General features: G+C 49.1%; 1 protein-coding gene across 3 annotated transcripts in view; it reads left to right on the top strand.

The window, feature by feature from the left end:
• The window catches only part of Slc4a8 (solute carrier family 4 member 8), a 66,472-nt gene that overhangs the window by 19,463 nt on the left and 32,443 nt on the right, over positions 1–14,566 (top strand). For all 3 annotated transcript variants that reach the window (XM_059247795.1, XM_059247797.1, XM_059247796.1), the window contains exons 3-7: positions 5,876–6,025; positions 6,930–7,065; positions 7,902–8,062; positions 13,187–13,375; positions 14,211–14,302. In XM_059247795.1, the coding sequence (XP_059103778.1) occupies positions 5,876–6,025; positions 6,930–7,065; positions 7,902–8,062; positions 13,187–13,375; positions 14,211–14,302 (728 nt within the window). The remainder of the gene's footprint in view (positions 1–5,875; positions 6,026–6,929; positions 7,066–7,901; positions 8,063–13,186; positions 13,376–14,210; positions 14,303–14,566) is intronic.

Raw genomic sequence — 14,566 nt, 5'->3', positions numbered from 1 at the left:
GGTTGCAGCACTTCCGGCTGTCAGAGGCCATGATGTTTTCTCTGTACTGCTTGTTCCCGTCATGGGTTTTATCAACCTTGTGCCACCACAGGGAAACCTCGGCCTTTGGATGGGAAGTGGGGGAAAGCTGGGGAGGCTGGCTGGGGAGGCTGGCTGGGGAGGCTGGCTGGGGAGGCTGGCTGGGGAGGCTGGCTGGGGAGGCTGGCTGGGGAGGCTGGCTGCGGCTCCAGCTTGGATACTGTGAAAACCTGTGTGTGGGTGGCTCTGCAGAGTCACTGGTGTGTGGATAGATCAAGGTCAAGTTCTCCAAGTTATTTTGGCCAGATGGATGAAGGGACAGGGAGAATGTGGGAGCACGAAGTGTGTGCTATTGGGGGAGTCCTCAGGTGTTAGCATTGAATTAGGTATTTTATACCAGCCACCCTTTTGTCTGTAGTACTGTTAATCCCAGTGGGCAAAAATAAGACCACTACCACAATTTCTGAGATAAAATTGAAGCAAGCTTTATTAAATTCTGGCTAGGATGATAGACACTGGCCAGGTCCATACCCGGGATTCCCAGAGTATGGTGCCAAATTACACTAGCCAGTGGCTTATAAAGGCAAACCCCACAAGACTATGTACTTCCTGCCTTCGTCCAGTCAGGGGCAAGCATACATCATGACATACTTCCTGCCTACGTACCTCCCATCTACTGTGCAGCTGGGGCAACAACCTTGTTTACAGAAGCGAAAACAGGTGCCTTGTTGTTTTACTTGAACAACAGCCCCAGCATTCCAGGAAGTTACCTGTCCCTGGGCAAGTGGGGCTTACAGGTTAGAAGCAATTTTGTTTTATAAATCCCTTAACCTCAGTAATTTAAACTTAAAACATAATTTAGTCCTCACAGTACCCCAGACACATGTTGGTGCCATTACCCTCTGTAGCTGTGGGAACTGACTTGATGGTAGGGGAGACTGGGGTGGAATCCCTCTTTTTCCCCTCTGGACTACAAGGCAGGTAGGTATAGCCTTACCCTCCGGGCCTTGGCACCCTGCTTCACCGCGCAGACATTTCTTCCTGCTATCCCAACACCTTGAAGTGCATCGCTAGCAGGTCCATTGTCCTCTAGCATTTACCCGTGGATCTTAGTCCTCCACTGGGAAGTGAACGTATGTAAAAATTTGTGTGTGCTTGGGAATAGAATAAAGAATCTGGGCAAGCTCTCTTGGAATCTGAGGGCCAGGTCTCATCCATCGAGGTCAGCTGAGGAACTGTTGGGAGCAACATCTCCAGATAATGTCATCTCTGGTGCGTGCTCTGCTCTGCTAGAAAAGCAACCTAACGGGATGACAGTTGTCAGAGGACACCCTGCTGGGAAATGGCTTTCTATGACAAGATCTTTCTGGAAACTGGACTTTCTTCTGTTAGCACTTAAATAATGTACTACCTAATGGTCCTCCCATGCCCAGACCTGAAATGTCTCAAGAGCAAAGCCTGAGGAGAGGAGAGCAAGTGGGTTTGCTGCCGTGGGCTTGGGCATGCTATGGGTTCCGCCAGACTCACTCACTCCAGGTGTAATTACCGGACTTGATGAAGCTGCGTGCCGGGTAGTGGTGTCGCCTAAAGGCACAGAGAGAAAACAGCCCTGCTTTAATGGACAATCCATAAATTGTTTTCCGATTCAGTAATGTGCATGCCATCTCTCAGAGTTCTGTAGCTGCTGAGAAATCCCAACTCTTCCTTCTATTTTATTTCGTATGCTCTATCACGTTCCCTAACACCATTTTTAGAGACGGTGTTAGTGACTGTAGATGTGGGTCTTTTTGAATGAGCTGATTCTATCCGTTAGAGAAGGGTTTTTGAACAGCAGCTTTCCAAAGATAACTCGAGCGACAATCCATAGTACGTTCCAGAGAGTTCTCTTGGCCCCTGTGGAAAACAGGGCCCTCCTGTCAGAGGAACGGCTTTTCCCATTTTTTCTGGCAGATCATTACTCCTGATTAAGCACTAGATTTATGACTCCTGGTGTCAGCACCATGCTGTCTAATACACTTTAACAAAGGCTGGACCCACTTGGTCATATTTGTAACTTTAAGGAGGTGTGCATTGTTCCACATGTAGGAGTTACCCTGTAAGCCCAAAGGAGTAGAGTATCCATTAGTGCTCCCTAATGAGTTGCATGTGGATGCTTGGTAAACAGCACAGGTAGCAGCGTGGTCCGCAGCCCATCTCTGTGTGCGGCTCATACCTGTGTGTTCTCTTCCGCTCCAAAGATCCAGTGTTTCTCATTCATGGCTGCTGTGTGTGTGTGTGTGTGTGTGTATGTGTGTGTGTGTACATTCTTATTTTTAAAAGCATCAACATCTTTCTTACAAGTTTTACTAAATTAGGATGCTTTATTTGCATGCTGATGGCCTCAGTAGACTTGGTCTGACATTGACTGAAGAATGTGCTTGGTTACATATAGGTACTGGAGGAGATCTAAGCCGGGACCTTGAACGTTCACAGGTGCATAGTTGGGAATAAGGCAGCTACTCAACTGTAATGCAAGGCAGAAAAAAAGGCATGAGAAAAGCTTTAGCTAGGGTAACATGGAGGAAGGTGACCGCACTTCTCAACGAGGAAATTAGAGATAATGCCAAGGAGGCAGGTGAGTTTGCGGTGACTCTCGGGTGAATGCGTGTGCAGAAGGTGCCAACAGGCTTGAGGAAGAGCAGCCTGGCTGAGGTAGAGAAACTATAAAGTGCTGTGGATGCAGCAGCTGGGGAAGGTGGAGGGAGCTGAAACCAGCCATTTTGGTGCTGGTGAAGGGCACATGGATTGTTCTCCAGAATGTTCGTTCTGTGCCAGCATGTAGGATGACCCTTTTAACTCTCTTGAGCTGATCACCTGGTTCCCGTAGAGGTAATTTATTTCCATGTTGAATGTGTAAACTTGTCCCAAAGAAGGAAAATCCAGAGAAGAGGTTGAGAACTGAGCACAGGGGTTCTGGACTCATAGGATGAACTATGATCAGTCTGTAACCAGGAGGGTGACTCTGCAGCGTTCAGTTCATATGGGAGGGAGGAAGGAGACCCTGCTTTGTCAGAGTAGGAGCAGTGGAAGGCTTGACATTCCTGATCTACAGGAGCCACAGTGAAAGGGGCAAAGAAGTAGAGCTGGAATCTAAGGTAATGCTGAAGAAAATTACTTATTTTTATTTTGTGTATGGGTGTTTCCCTGCTTGTATGTCATTGTGTCACGTGTGTGCAGTGCTGTGGAGGCCAGCACAGGTCGAGAGCTCCTCCAGAACAGTCTTACACAGTTGTGAGCCACCGTGGAGCTGCTGGGAAACCCAGACCCTCTGCAAGAGCAACAGGAGCCTCTCACTGCTGGGCCGTCTCACTGCTGGGCTGTCTTGCTGCTGGGCCATCTTGCTGCTGGGCCATCTCGCTGCTGGGCCGTCTCCCAGCCACCAAGGAATTTACACGCCGGTGGGGCTGTAGACATAAACATGGAGCCTCATTTCATTTTTAGATTTTTTTTTTTTGAGACAGGGTTGTTGCTGGAGAGCTTTTCTCCAGGTCCCACCAAGCCCCTGAAGTCCCACAACCCACGTATAAAATAATCACTCTTGTGCCCCACATTGGGCACCACAGGGTCTCACTATTGTCTAGGCTAATCTCAAACTCACTATGTTCCCTTATTGACTTCCAAGTTTCAGCCAATCGTTTTCATCTTTTCATGTGTTAGGATCCAAGGTGTGAGATACCACACCCACAGTGAGCTTGACTTCTGAAGGTAGAGGCTTTTAAATTTGTTTGGGGGCATGGTAATCAGTGTAGGTCAGTGATTCTCAACCTGTGGGTCATGACCCCTTTTGGGGGTCAAACAATTCTTTCGCTAGGGTCACCTAAGATCATCAGAAAACATAGTTATTTATACTACAATTCATAACAGTAACAAAATTGCAGTTATGAAGTAACAATGAAAAGAATGTTATGGTTGGGGTCACCACAGCATGAGGAACTGTATTCAAGGGCCACAGCATTAGGAAGGTTGGGGACCACTGCTGTAGATAAAGATTTGAAGCTGTATGGTAGCATACATCTGTAATCCCAGACTGAGGCAGGATAATTGTATGAAGCCAGCCTGGTAGGCCAAGCTGGGATGCACATAAAGACTTAAAACAAGGGGTCTGGGGAGTCCTGTGTAGAAGTAGACTTGAAATCCAAAGAATGGGTATCCCTACAGAGGAGAGAGGAAGGATCAAGAGTGGATCCTTCCTCTGGTGGGTGATGAGGCATCCGAAGGAGTCAGGCGGCAGTGCGTGAGAGCTGAGCCCAGAACATCAAGGTGGACAGGCATCTGGAGACCCGGGTACATGCCATGCTCTCCATAGAGTCTGTGGAACTGGGAGATGTCTATGACAGAGCTTGGTGACTAAGTACCATCTGATGTCCTCACTGTGGACAGGAGCTTTAGTAGAGGTCAGGGACAGAAGCCACAGCCAGAGGCCATGGAACAAGAACTTGGGAAGGACAGGGGGTGAGGCCAATCATGATTCTTGGTGGAGAAGGAAGGAGAGGGGGAAACGTGGGAGCAGCAGTCAGTGGGAGTCTTCAAAGATGAGCCATGGAAGGACTGGATGGAGAGGGGAGTGAGGGGCTCGTCCGTCCTTGGGGAGGGGCAGCGGAGTGGGAGGCATGGGATGGAGAGCTCCCGAGCCTGGCAGAGAGGAGCCAGACTGACAGAGGAGTTGCCATGAAAGGACTTTCGTCTTCTCAGTAAGGTGAGGAGGAAGGGGTCAAAGGGCAGGGATAGGCATAGGTAGGATCCAAAGACACTGGCTAAAGATGCCGAGAACCGTGGGGACAGTGTGGGCGCAGCTAAGGTGTGGTGTGCAGAGCAGCAGGAGCCAGGTAGAAATGGGCACAGCAAGGCTGTGAGTGTCAGGTTTGGGAATAGCCCTGGAGCTCCTGATCCCGGGCTCCAGGCTTGGCAGGAAGTCAGGTGAGGATGAAATGAAAGGGGAGCAGGAGGAGGCGTGAGAAGGGGTTGCTGTCGGGTCACTTACTTCTATCTCCATTCTTTGTGCTCCGACTTTAACTCTCAAAACCCAGCCTCAGTCCTGATTTAAAAGGTCTGTCTGCAGTAGTCTGGCCCTGCAGTCCACAGTGCAGAAGCTGGTCTGCAGTTCCCGGCATGGCCTTGAGCATTTCCCGTGTGTTATCTTACTGTTGCTCTTGATAACCCCATGAGTTAAAAAAGTAAGCGTCAGTGTTACTTTTAAAGGATTAATCAAGAGAGACTGGCTGACTTGCTCACGCTCAGACTGTTAGCTAGTGCTGAAACGGAGCTTTGAGCCCAGGTGGGCTTTCTGGGTCCTTGACTATGCTAACAACCTCTCTGCGAAAACCTGCCACAGTCACCATACGGGGATTGTCTCTTTAAAAATCATTCACCTTGCTCTTGTAATAGCAAAAAGTAACAAACATGTATTCATAGTTTGTAAGTCATATGCCCCCCTCCCTCTTCCCCTCCCTCTTCCCCCTCTATCCTTCGTCCACCCTCCTCCCAGAGCCTTGCACACGCCAAGGCTCCGTTCCCATGCTCTACTGTGTGACCAGCTGTGCCCTCCACATGCTCCTTCAGGCTCCCACTCTCACAGCTAGTGCACATAATGGAGTACAATTTGTTCATTTGGTTGTCACAACATCCGTGTGAGGTTATAGGTGTGTGCAGGACAGAGGAAGACACTGTCAACTTTGTGATTACTGTCTTCAGTCCCGGGGTCTGTGGAGTTTAAACATTCCAGAAGTGCTATACGAAAGTCGGTGATGTTTTGCTCTTAATCATGCTAGACTCCTTTTGTAAAAGGAGTTCTCTCCATAGGTCTTCTCTTTCCATTCAGGTCATAGAACTCTGTATGTGGGGGTTCGGATGCCACTGGGCCGGCAGAGTCACCGACATCACCGCACTCATGGCCAGAAGCACCGGAGACGAGGAGGGCGGGGCAAAGGAGCCAGCCAGGGAGAAGAGGGTCTGGAAGCCTTGGCCCACGGTAACACCCTGGGGGGAGACGGGGTAACACCCTCGGGGGAGACAGGGTAACACCCTGGGGGGAGACGGGGTAACACCCTGGGGAGAGACGGGGTAATACCCTGAGGAGAGAGGTGGGTAACACCCTGAGGAAAAGGGGGTAACACCCTGAGGAAAAGGGGGTAACACCCTGGGGAGAGGGGGTAATACCCTGGAGAGAGGGGGGTTAACACCCCGGGGGGAGAGGGAGTAATGACTGGGAAGAGAGGACCAGTGTCCATGACAGGGTGGTGTGGAGATTCATGGGAATGCAGGAGGCATAGGCAGGTGGTCTTGATTCTCTAGCCCTTGGCTAGGGTTCCCAAGAGGAAAGAATGCTTCTAAGAACTGGAAATGTCTTCCTGAAATTGACATTTCCACACCCTAATCAGTACTATAAGTAATCCTTTGCTATTTAAAATTTGTCAGGTTTCTAGAAAACTAAAAAAAAAAATCTATTTTTATTTGTTTGGGTATTTTGCCTGCATTTATGTTTGTGTGCCACATGCATGCCTGGTGCCCTTGAAGGCCAGAAGAGGGCGTCAGATCCCTAGTACAGAAGTTAGACAGGTGTGAGTTGCCATGTGGGAGCTGGGAACTGAACCCGGGTCCTCTGGAAGAACAGCAAGTGCTCTCAACTGCTGAGCCGTCTCTCCATTCCTGATTTCTAGTTCTCATGGGACTTCTGTGAGTGGTCTTAGTTCATAACTTTGCTCTCTTGTTTAAATGCCTCCACAGAATAGCCTTCTCTCTAAGAACAAAGGAACTTTTAAATCTGTATTCAGGACATCGTCTATATATTCCCGAAGCGGTTAGGCAGAGTTCTATTTTTGTTCCGACTGGGAGGATAGATACACATCCAGACCTTTCTCTGGTTGGCTTTCTAGACACCCCATCTCAGCGTGTTCAGTTCATTCTTGGCACCGAGGAGGATGAAGAGCACGTGCCTCATGAGCTGTTCACAGAGCTGGACGAGATATGTATGAGAGAGGGGGAAGAGGCTGAGTGGAAGGAGACAGCCAGGTGAGGCCCTGCAGTACCCGGCAGGAGCTTAGGGACAGGCAGATAGATGCACACCTCTCCACAAGTGACAAAGGCCAACGGCCTTTGTCTCTTCGTGGGTGAGGTGGCATCGAGGAAGCCTGGCGCCAGCGCACGTTGGTGTGGCGTTGATGCCTGTGCTACTGTGGACATTTTCCGTGGGCCGCGAGAATTACACAGGCCAGCTGCATGATGCCAAGTGAAAGGCAGTCTTTGATGTTTCTGTCCATGTGGATTTCTGAAGTCATAAAGAGCACTGATAAAAAAAATGTTACTGTTTTATTAATGTGGTTTGTCAATGTGTCCAAATGATATAGATTAGATTTTTAAAAGTCATACTTATGATAGACAATTAGAAAATAAAGATAAACAAAAGGAAGAACATGATAGTTACCTTCAGTCTTACTGCCACAAGGATAAAACAGGGAATATTTTTGGGGTCTTATACATACATGTATTTGTAATTTTAGATTTGGCTTTAAATAAAAATGGGATTGGGGCTGGGCATTGGTGGGACACGCCTTTAATCCCAGCACTCAGGAGGCAGAGGCAGATAAGTTCGAGGCCAGCCTGGTCTACAGCACGAGTTCCAGGACAGCCAGGGCTGTTACACAAAGAAACTCTGTCTCAAAAAACCAAATCAAACCAAACAAAAAGGGGGAGGGGTGGATTAGAGTGGCACTGTGCCACAGCTTCTTTCTTCCAGTTCTTCTGTGTCTGGACTTAGACCAGGGTTGCAGTCTTCTCTCTGCCATTCAGATGTTTTACCCTCTTGAAAAACCCACCTTCTGTCTGTGGCGTCTGGTCGTTGTCTGCAGGTGGCTGAAGTTTGAGGAGGACGTGGAAGACGGGGGAGAGCGCTGGAGCAAGCCGTACGTGGCGACCCTCCCCCTGCACAGCCTGTTTGAGCTGAGGAGTTGCCTCATCAACGGCACCGTCCTCCTGGACATGCGCGCAAGCAGCATAGAAGAGATTGCAGGTAAGGCCGAGCAAAGGGCAGAGACGTTCTGTGTAAACGCAGAAGTGGGAGAGGCAAGCATTCGGGTAATCCTGGAAGTTGGAAGGGCTGAAGCAGGAGAATGACAGGTTTGAGGCCTACCCTATACAGTGATACTTTATCGTAAGCAAAACAGAACAATGAAGCCAGAAAGAAAACTGAAGGGCTGTTGAGAGGGCTCAGTGGGTAAAAGCATTTGCTGGGCAAGCTGGGTCCCACCCCTGGAACCCGGGCTGGAAGAGCCGATGGGAGTTGTCCTCTGTCCTCCATGAGCACGCCATGGCACACGCCTTCACCACACACACACACACACACACACACACACACACACTCATGAGCATGCCATGGCACACGCCTTCACCAAACACACACACACACACACACACACACACACACACGCACGCACGCACGCACGCACGCACTTATGAGCACACCATGGCACACGCCTTCATCTCCCCCCCCCCCCCCCACACTCATGAGCGCGCCATGGTGCATGCCTTTATCACACACACACTAATAACTGCAACAACAATAATAACTTTAAGAAGAAAATTAAAGATTTAAAAGTACAAAATACATCATCTAGAACAGATATGCGGGAAAGTGAGCCATAGCATTCCCGTGCTCGAGCACAGCATACAGGGAAACCTGTCTGCTAGATCTGATGTGAACGGATATTAAGATACCGTATATGGGGAGCGGCATTGGAGAGTACCTGGCTGCGTTTGGACCCTTTCCCCTCAGATTGACTCTGTTCTACTGGACAGAGTAAAGATTTCTCCATTCCAAGTACCTATTATGCCTCTCTAAGGACCTTTGGGGACTCTGGGGGCTGGAGGTCAGTACTGATGGAATCCTGTGTCGACTCCTTTGGAAGGTGGTGCCCCAGATGTACCACCAACTGTGGGGAAAGTGGAAATTTTAAAAAAAGTGAGTTCCGTGTCACGGTCCTGTTTACTGCTCTAGAGGCAGTGGAACCTGGGAAAATGGAACCCAAAATGAGCATCAGACAGTTTATACAGTTTATACCGAGGGCGCTGCAGCGGGTGAGCTGTGCGGCATGTGGCAAAAACGTGCTTTTCTGTAGAGGCTAACAGATAACAATAGCCAGTCGTAATGAGTAATCTGAAGCAAACGTCTATCCAGTACACCCGGACAGGGCACGAAAGCACAGTCCAAGAACAGTTCCGTGATTTTGAAGAAACTGAGGTCACAAGACTCTTGTCTTGGTTTCTTGGAGTTTTCTCACAAGCATTCAGAAATCTTTCTTCACACAACTCCATTCTTGGACTGTGTTCCGACCAGGTCACATCTCTATTTCACTGACTTCTAGCTCTGTGTCTAAATGCCCATGAAGGTTCCCAAGAACGTTTGTGGCCTGTTTTTCGGTGGAGGAACCCCGGGGAGTTAGTGGCGTTATAACAATGAGGAGATCCTGCAGATGTCTTGGCAGGGTAGTGCCTGGTCAAATTAGTTGTGAGAAAGATGATGGAGGGTGAAGGGAGAGTAAACCAGGCCACTGGATCAGACCAGGTGAGGTGGTGCCTGCAATGTGGGGGAAGGAGACCCATCCCCCGCATGGGGTGGGGGTGGGGTTGCCTCCCGGACCACATCCAAACACCTGTTTCCACAGAGAGAACCTTTCTTAAGTGGGGAAGAAAAGTTATAGTGGCTGCTTCTGACTCAGGCAGAAAACAACAGCCAATGACCTCGCAGGTGTAATTTTAGGAGGAGAAGAGGGGAGGTCTGTGTTAGAATGGGATGGGGTGGGAAGGTAAAGGAGAGGGGATGAGGGAGAAGGGCAAGGGGACAAGGGGAAGGCAGAGGTATTTGTCCCAGAGGGACAGAGGCCGCCTCTGGATAGAGAGGAGACAGATGTGGCCCATAGGCAAATGATGGTTTATAAAGGTAAAATGGAAAACCCTGTGTTCGGATGAGGTGTTTAATTTTAATTGGGCGTGTTAATTAGGTGAGCCAAAGGGGGCTTTTGATTGCTGGACTTCAACACTTTGATAGCTGGACCTTGGTAGTCAGCCTCAGGAGGAGGAAGTGGCCAAATAAGGGACTGGACCTCGGTGGCCAGCTTTAGGGAGGTGATCGAATGATTTTTAGCAAGGCAGAGGGAATGGGGGAGAAGGCTGCCAGAGCCATGTGTGCCACCCTCCTGTAGACTAGAGTTTCTTCAGTGGCGGTGCAGCAAGAGAGTTTCCAGTGCAACTCAGGAGGCAGAATTGATGGGGATGATTTGATGGACTGGTTGGGTAAAAAGGGCAGAGTGTTAGGATTCTGGCTTACGGCTGGATGCCTAGAACATCAGCAGGTCTGGTGGGTGGGAAGAGGATGGGTTTCGTTCTGTGCTCGCCGAGTCTTAGGGTGTGAGGACATCCAGATGATGTCTGTAGGTGACTGGAGCTTTGATGTGACTCGAGATAGATCTCAACTGAAATGTAGTTTTCGGTCATCGGTTCATAGGCGTTTGGTGCTTACAGTCTTAAGGGCAGTTGAGAATGAGGTCAGAAATGTGGACGCCAGCCATTTAAGGCTTGGCAGCAGGGGCCATAAGTAGGTTGACAGAAGAGTGTCGTCCTTGGAGACCAGGCTCAGGAGTGCCCATAGCAGGTGAGATGAGAACCAGAGAAGGACCGCCGAGTCTGTTAGCCTGCCAGGACTGCTGGGACACATGGCCACGTGTGTGGTGGCTCCTGCCTGTATTCCCAACACTCAGAGGTTAAGGCAAGTAGATAAGTTCAAGACCAGCCTGTAGCAAGATCTCATCTCAAAATAAAAACAGTCAAACAGTACATTTGGAAGCCAGCAATCTGAAGTGAGTTATAGGTAGGGCTGTGTTCCTAAAGGCCCAGAGCAGAAACGATTTTCTGTGGTCCTTTGGCACCCAGTGGGAACTGCAGGTCATTCTTGAATTATGATTTTTCTTCTTTTGAGAATTTTAAGTGGGAAGAGAAAAGTGAAAAACAGTACGTAGAAGAGGGACCTGGTTAGAATTTTTTTTTCTTTTTAAGATGAAGGATTCGGAAGCATGAGCGTAATAGGAGGGAAGAAATCAATCATTATAAAGGTTAAATATGCAGGAACCTGGTCGTGATGGTTCACACCTGTAATCCCAGCACTTATTGACTGTTCACACCTGTGTTCCCAGCACTTATTGACTGTTCACACCTGTGATCCCAGCACTTATTGACTGTTCACACCTGTGATCCCAGCACTTACTGACTGTTCACACCTGTGATCCCAGCACTTATTGACTGTTCACACCTGTGGCCCCAGCACTTATTGACTGTTCACACCTGTGGCCCCAGCACTTATTGACTGTTCTCACCTGTGGCCCCAGCACTTATTGACTGTTCACACCTGTGGCCCCAGCACTTATTGACTGTTCACACCTGTGGCCCCAGCACTTATTGACTGTTCACACCTGTGGTCCCAGCACTTATTGACTGTTCACACCTGTGGCCCCAGCACTTATTGACTGTTCACACCTGTGGTCCCAGCACTTATTGACTGTTCACACCTGTGGCCCCAGGACTTAGGAAGTACAGGCAGGAAGACCAACTGCTGGAAACTAGCTGCTGCAGTGACAGCCTTCCCGGGGGTGTGGAGACTTCGGTGCTGTACCTCTCTGTAGATGGGGAGACAGAGTAGAGGGTGGTCATGTAATTCCGAGGTCAGATGGGTCAAGAATAATGGAGCTAGGAAGGAAGTGTAAGGTCTGAAGCTCTAGACATGTATCTAGAGTCCTGCTGACAGAAACAAGTAATTATCCTCCCCAGTCACTGGGCTTAATAGTTTAAGTGCTGGTAATTGCCTTCAGTGAGCAGTTGGTTAATTTAAATACACTTTTTAAACTTATTATTTCATTTCATATCTGTGTGTTTTGCCTGCATCTGTACTCTCTGGAAGAGCAGCCCATGCTCTTGACCACTGACACCTCTCCAGCTCCAATTTAACTTTTCTTTCGGGCTCCGCTTTCAGGCAGCCCCTGGAGCTCACAGCTGCAGCACCCTGGCAGCTGCATCAGGGCCGAGTGCTTGGAAGAAGGGATAATAGAATTAGAGGGTAACCATGGGCTTTTGACTCAGCCAGTACTGGATATGAACCCTTGCTCTCCCACTTAGCGGGTGTGAGAGTTTGCGGACTTCTGTAACAATCGTCCCTTGGTTTCCTTATTTGGAAGCACACTCTGACTCAGAAGTTAGGAGTATCTGCGGCTCTTCCAGAGGACTCCAATTTGGTTCCCAGAACCACATTGTGTGGCTCACGGCCACTTGTAACTCCAGCCTCAGGGGATCTGATAACTCTCTTCTAGTCTCCATGGACACCTGCACACATGTGGCACACACACACACACACACACACACACACACACACACACATACACACACAGAAAGATAAAAATAAATACATTTTAAAAATAGAAAAAAATTGTCATAAAAATATCCACTTTTTCAATTTTAGTGAGTATTGTATAGATAACGGATGTAAAGCTCATGGTATAGTTCTAGGTATGTATTAAATACTCAATAGGTTTGTTCCCCAAAGCAATGATTTGAGCTAAGCATAAGGACATACGTCACCATGTAAGTCCTACCTTAAAGTTTTTTTTAATTAATTAATTTTATTTTATATATATGAGTACTTTGATTGCATGTGTATGCCCTTGGGGACTATAAGGGGGTGTTGGGTCTCCTAGAACTGGAACACAGATGGCTGTGAGCCACTGTGTGGGTGCTGGGAATTGAACCCAGGTCCTCTGTAAGAGCATCCAGTGTTCTTACCCACTGGGCCATCTCTCCAGCTCCTGTAAGCCCCACTTTTGCAGAAGGGTCACATTAGCTCGGGAATTCACGACCAGCGTACATAGCGTAGTGACACCCCATCTCTGATGTGTTCTCATTGTTAAATAAACAAAGGACAGTGTTTCACAGCTACAGAAAGCAAACGCTCTTCCGGACAGGAAGCTGAGACCACCTCGGTGACCCTAGTAGAGCAGCTTGCTTCTGTCTGCTGCCCCTTCCCCAGCTGCCTGACGCCATTCCCCTGGGGTTCCTGAGCTCAGTTTGAATGCTGCTGTGCATGCTCGCTTTCCAGACCTGATCCTGGACCAGCAAGAACTGTTCAGCGACCTGAACGACAGTATGAGGGTGAAAGTGCGGGAGGCCCTTCTCAAGAAGCACCACCATCAGAATGAGAGGAAGAGGAACAACCTCATCCCCATCGTCCGCTCCTTCGCTGAGGTGGGCAAGAAGCAATCTGACCCACATTCCATGGATAGAGACGGTACGGATTTCAGTCTGTTTCTCTTTATTGACCACACATTTGGGGACATTTGGAGATGCAGTTACTAGAGAGTAGAGGCTGTGACACATAGACCCCTGAACTTTTGGACGGTAGTAAGCCGGGCAGCTGGGAAACGGTACCGTCTCTCCCTTGTGTGCTTGGAAAGCATTCCAAGTAGATCTCCAAGATGAGGGATATATTCCCGGCATGCTTCCAGAGAGGTTGTAGCTTTGGGGAGAATGTCCACATTGATCATGATCTGGGGCCAGAGAAGGTGAGTTGCAGCGTTTTCTAACTAAATGAAAGTCTTTGCTTAGACACAAAATACCGTAGTGTGGTCAGGCCTGTGCTTTTGGCCTACCACCTGGAGAGTATATGGCCCTGGACAATCTCTTAAAGCTCTTCACAACTTGCTTAAACAAGGACAATGACAGGACCTTCCTTCCGTTTATTATGGGGTTTCTGTGAGTTAACTTATGTCCAAAGCCTGTGCCCAGGCACAGATGGGTTGCAAAGTCTTCCAGCTGCTAATTGCCTCTCTTGCTGAGGCTGGGCAAGTCCTCCTCTGTATTATCTCCTCATTTAGTAAATCAAGTTTAGACCTTTGCTGGCCAACAGTAGAGGTCCTCATGCACGGAGGTTAAGGGTCACTGCCTCCAGAGAGGAAGGTGAAGGAGGATCACCTTCTTCTTAGCACTGAGTGTGGAGACAGGTGTGAGTGGACCCTGCTTCGTAGACCTGCCAGCCTCTAGAAGTCACAAGCTGGCTCTGATGACCGTCTGTGTCAGAGGAGAGGCAAGCCCTAGCGAGTTCTGTTTGACTTTCTCCAAAACAGGTCAGACTGTTTCTCCTCAGTCTGCTCCAACTACGAATCTGGAGGTGAAAAACGGAGTGAGTTGTGAACACAGTCCTGTGGATCTAAGCAAGGTGAGGGAGACGTGGCCAGCTGGCATCTAGGCTAAGGTTGTCTGTAGTGGAGCCCAGTGTCTTGGGACTCTTTCTGGGATCTGGTAAGCGCTGATGTTTCATGGTCTTTCCCCCAAGACCAGCGCTGCTTCTGTGGGAAGGGGTGCCGTCTTCTTAGTCTTCGCCCTTTGCGCGCACAGCTGGGTGAGGCTTGCTCCTCAGTGTGTCCTTCCAGGTTCAGCGTAGTGAAGACAGACTACTCCCGAGGCTCCACTCCCCCCCCCC

The sequence above is a fragment of the Peromyscus eremicus genome, chromosome 20 (genome assembly GCF_949786415.1).
Source record: "Peromyscus eremicus chromosome 20, PerEre_H2_v1, whole genome shotgun sequence".
NCBI classification, from domain to species: Eukaryota; Metazoa; Chordata; class Mammalia; order Rodentia; family Cricetidae; genus Peromyscus; species Peromyscus eremicus.
The sequence above is the reverse complement of the archived record's forward strand: the minus strand, read 5'-3'. Positions and strand labels throughout refer to the sequence as shown.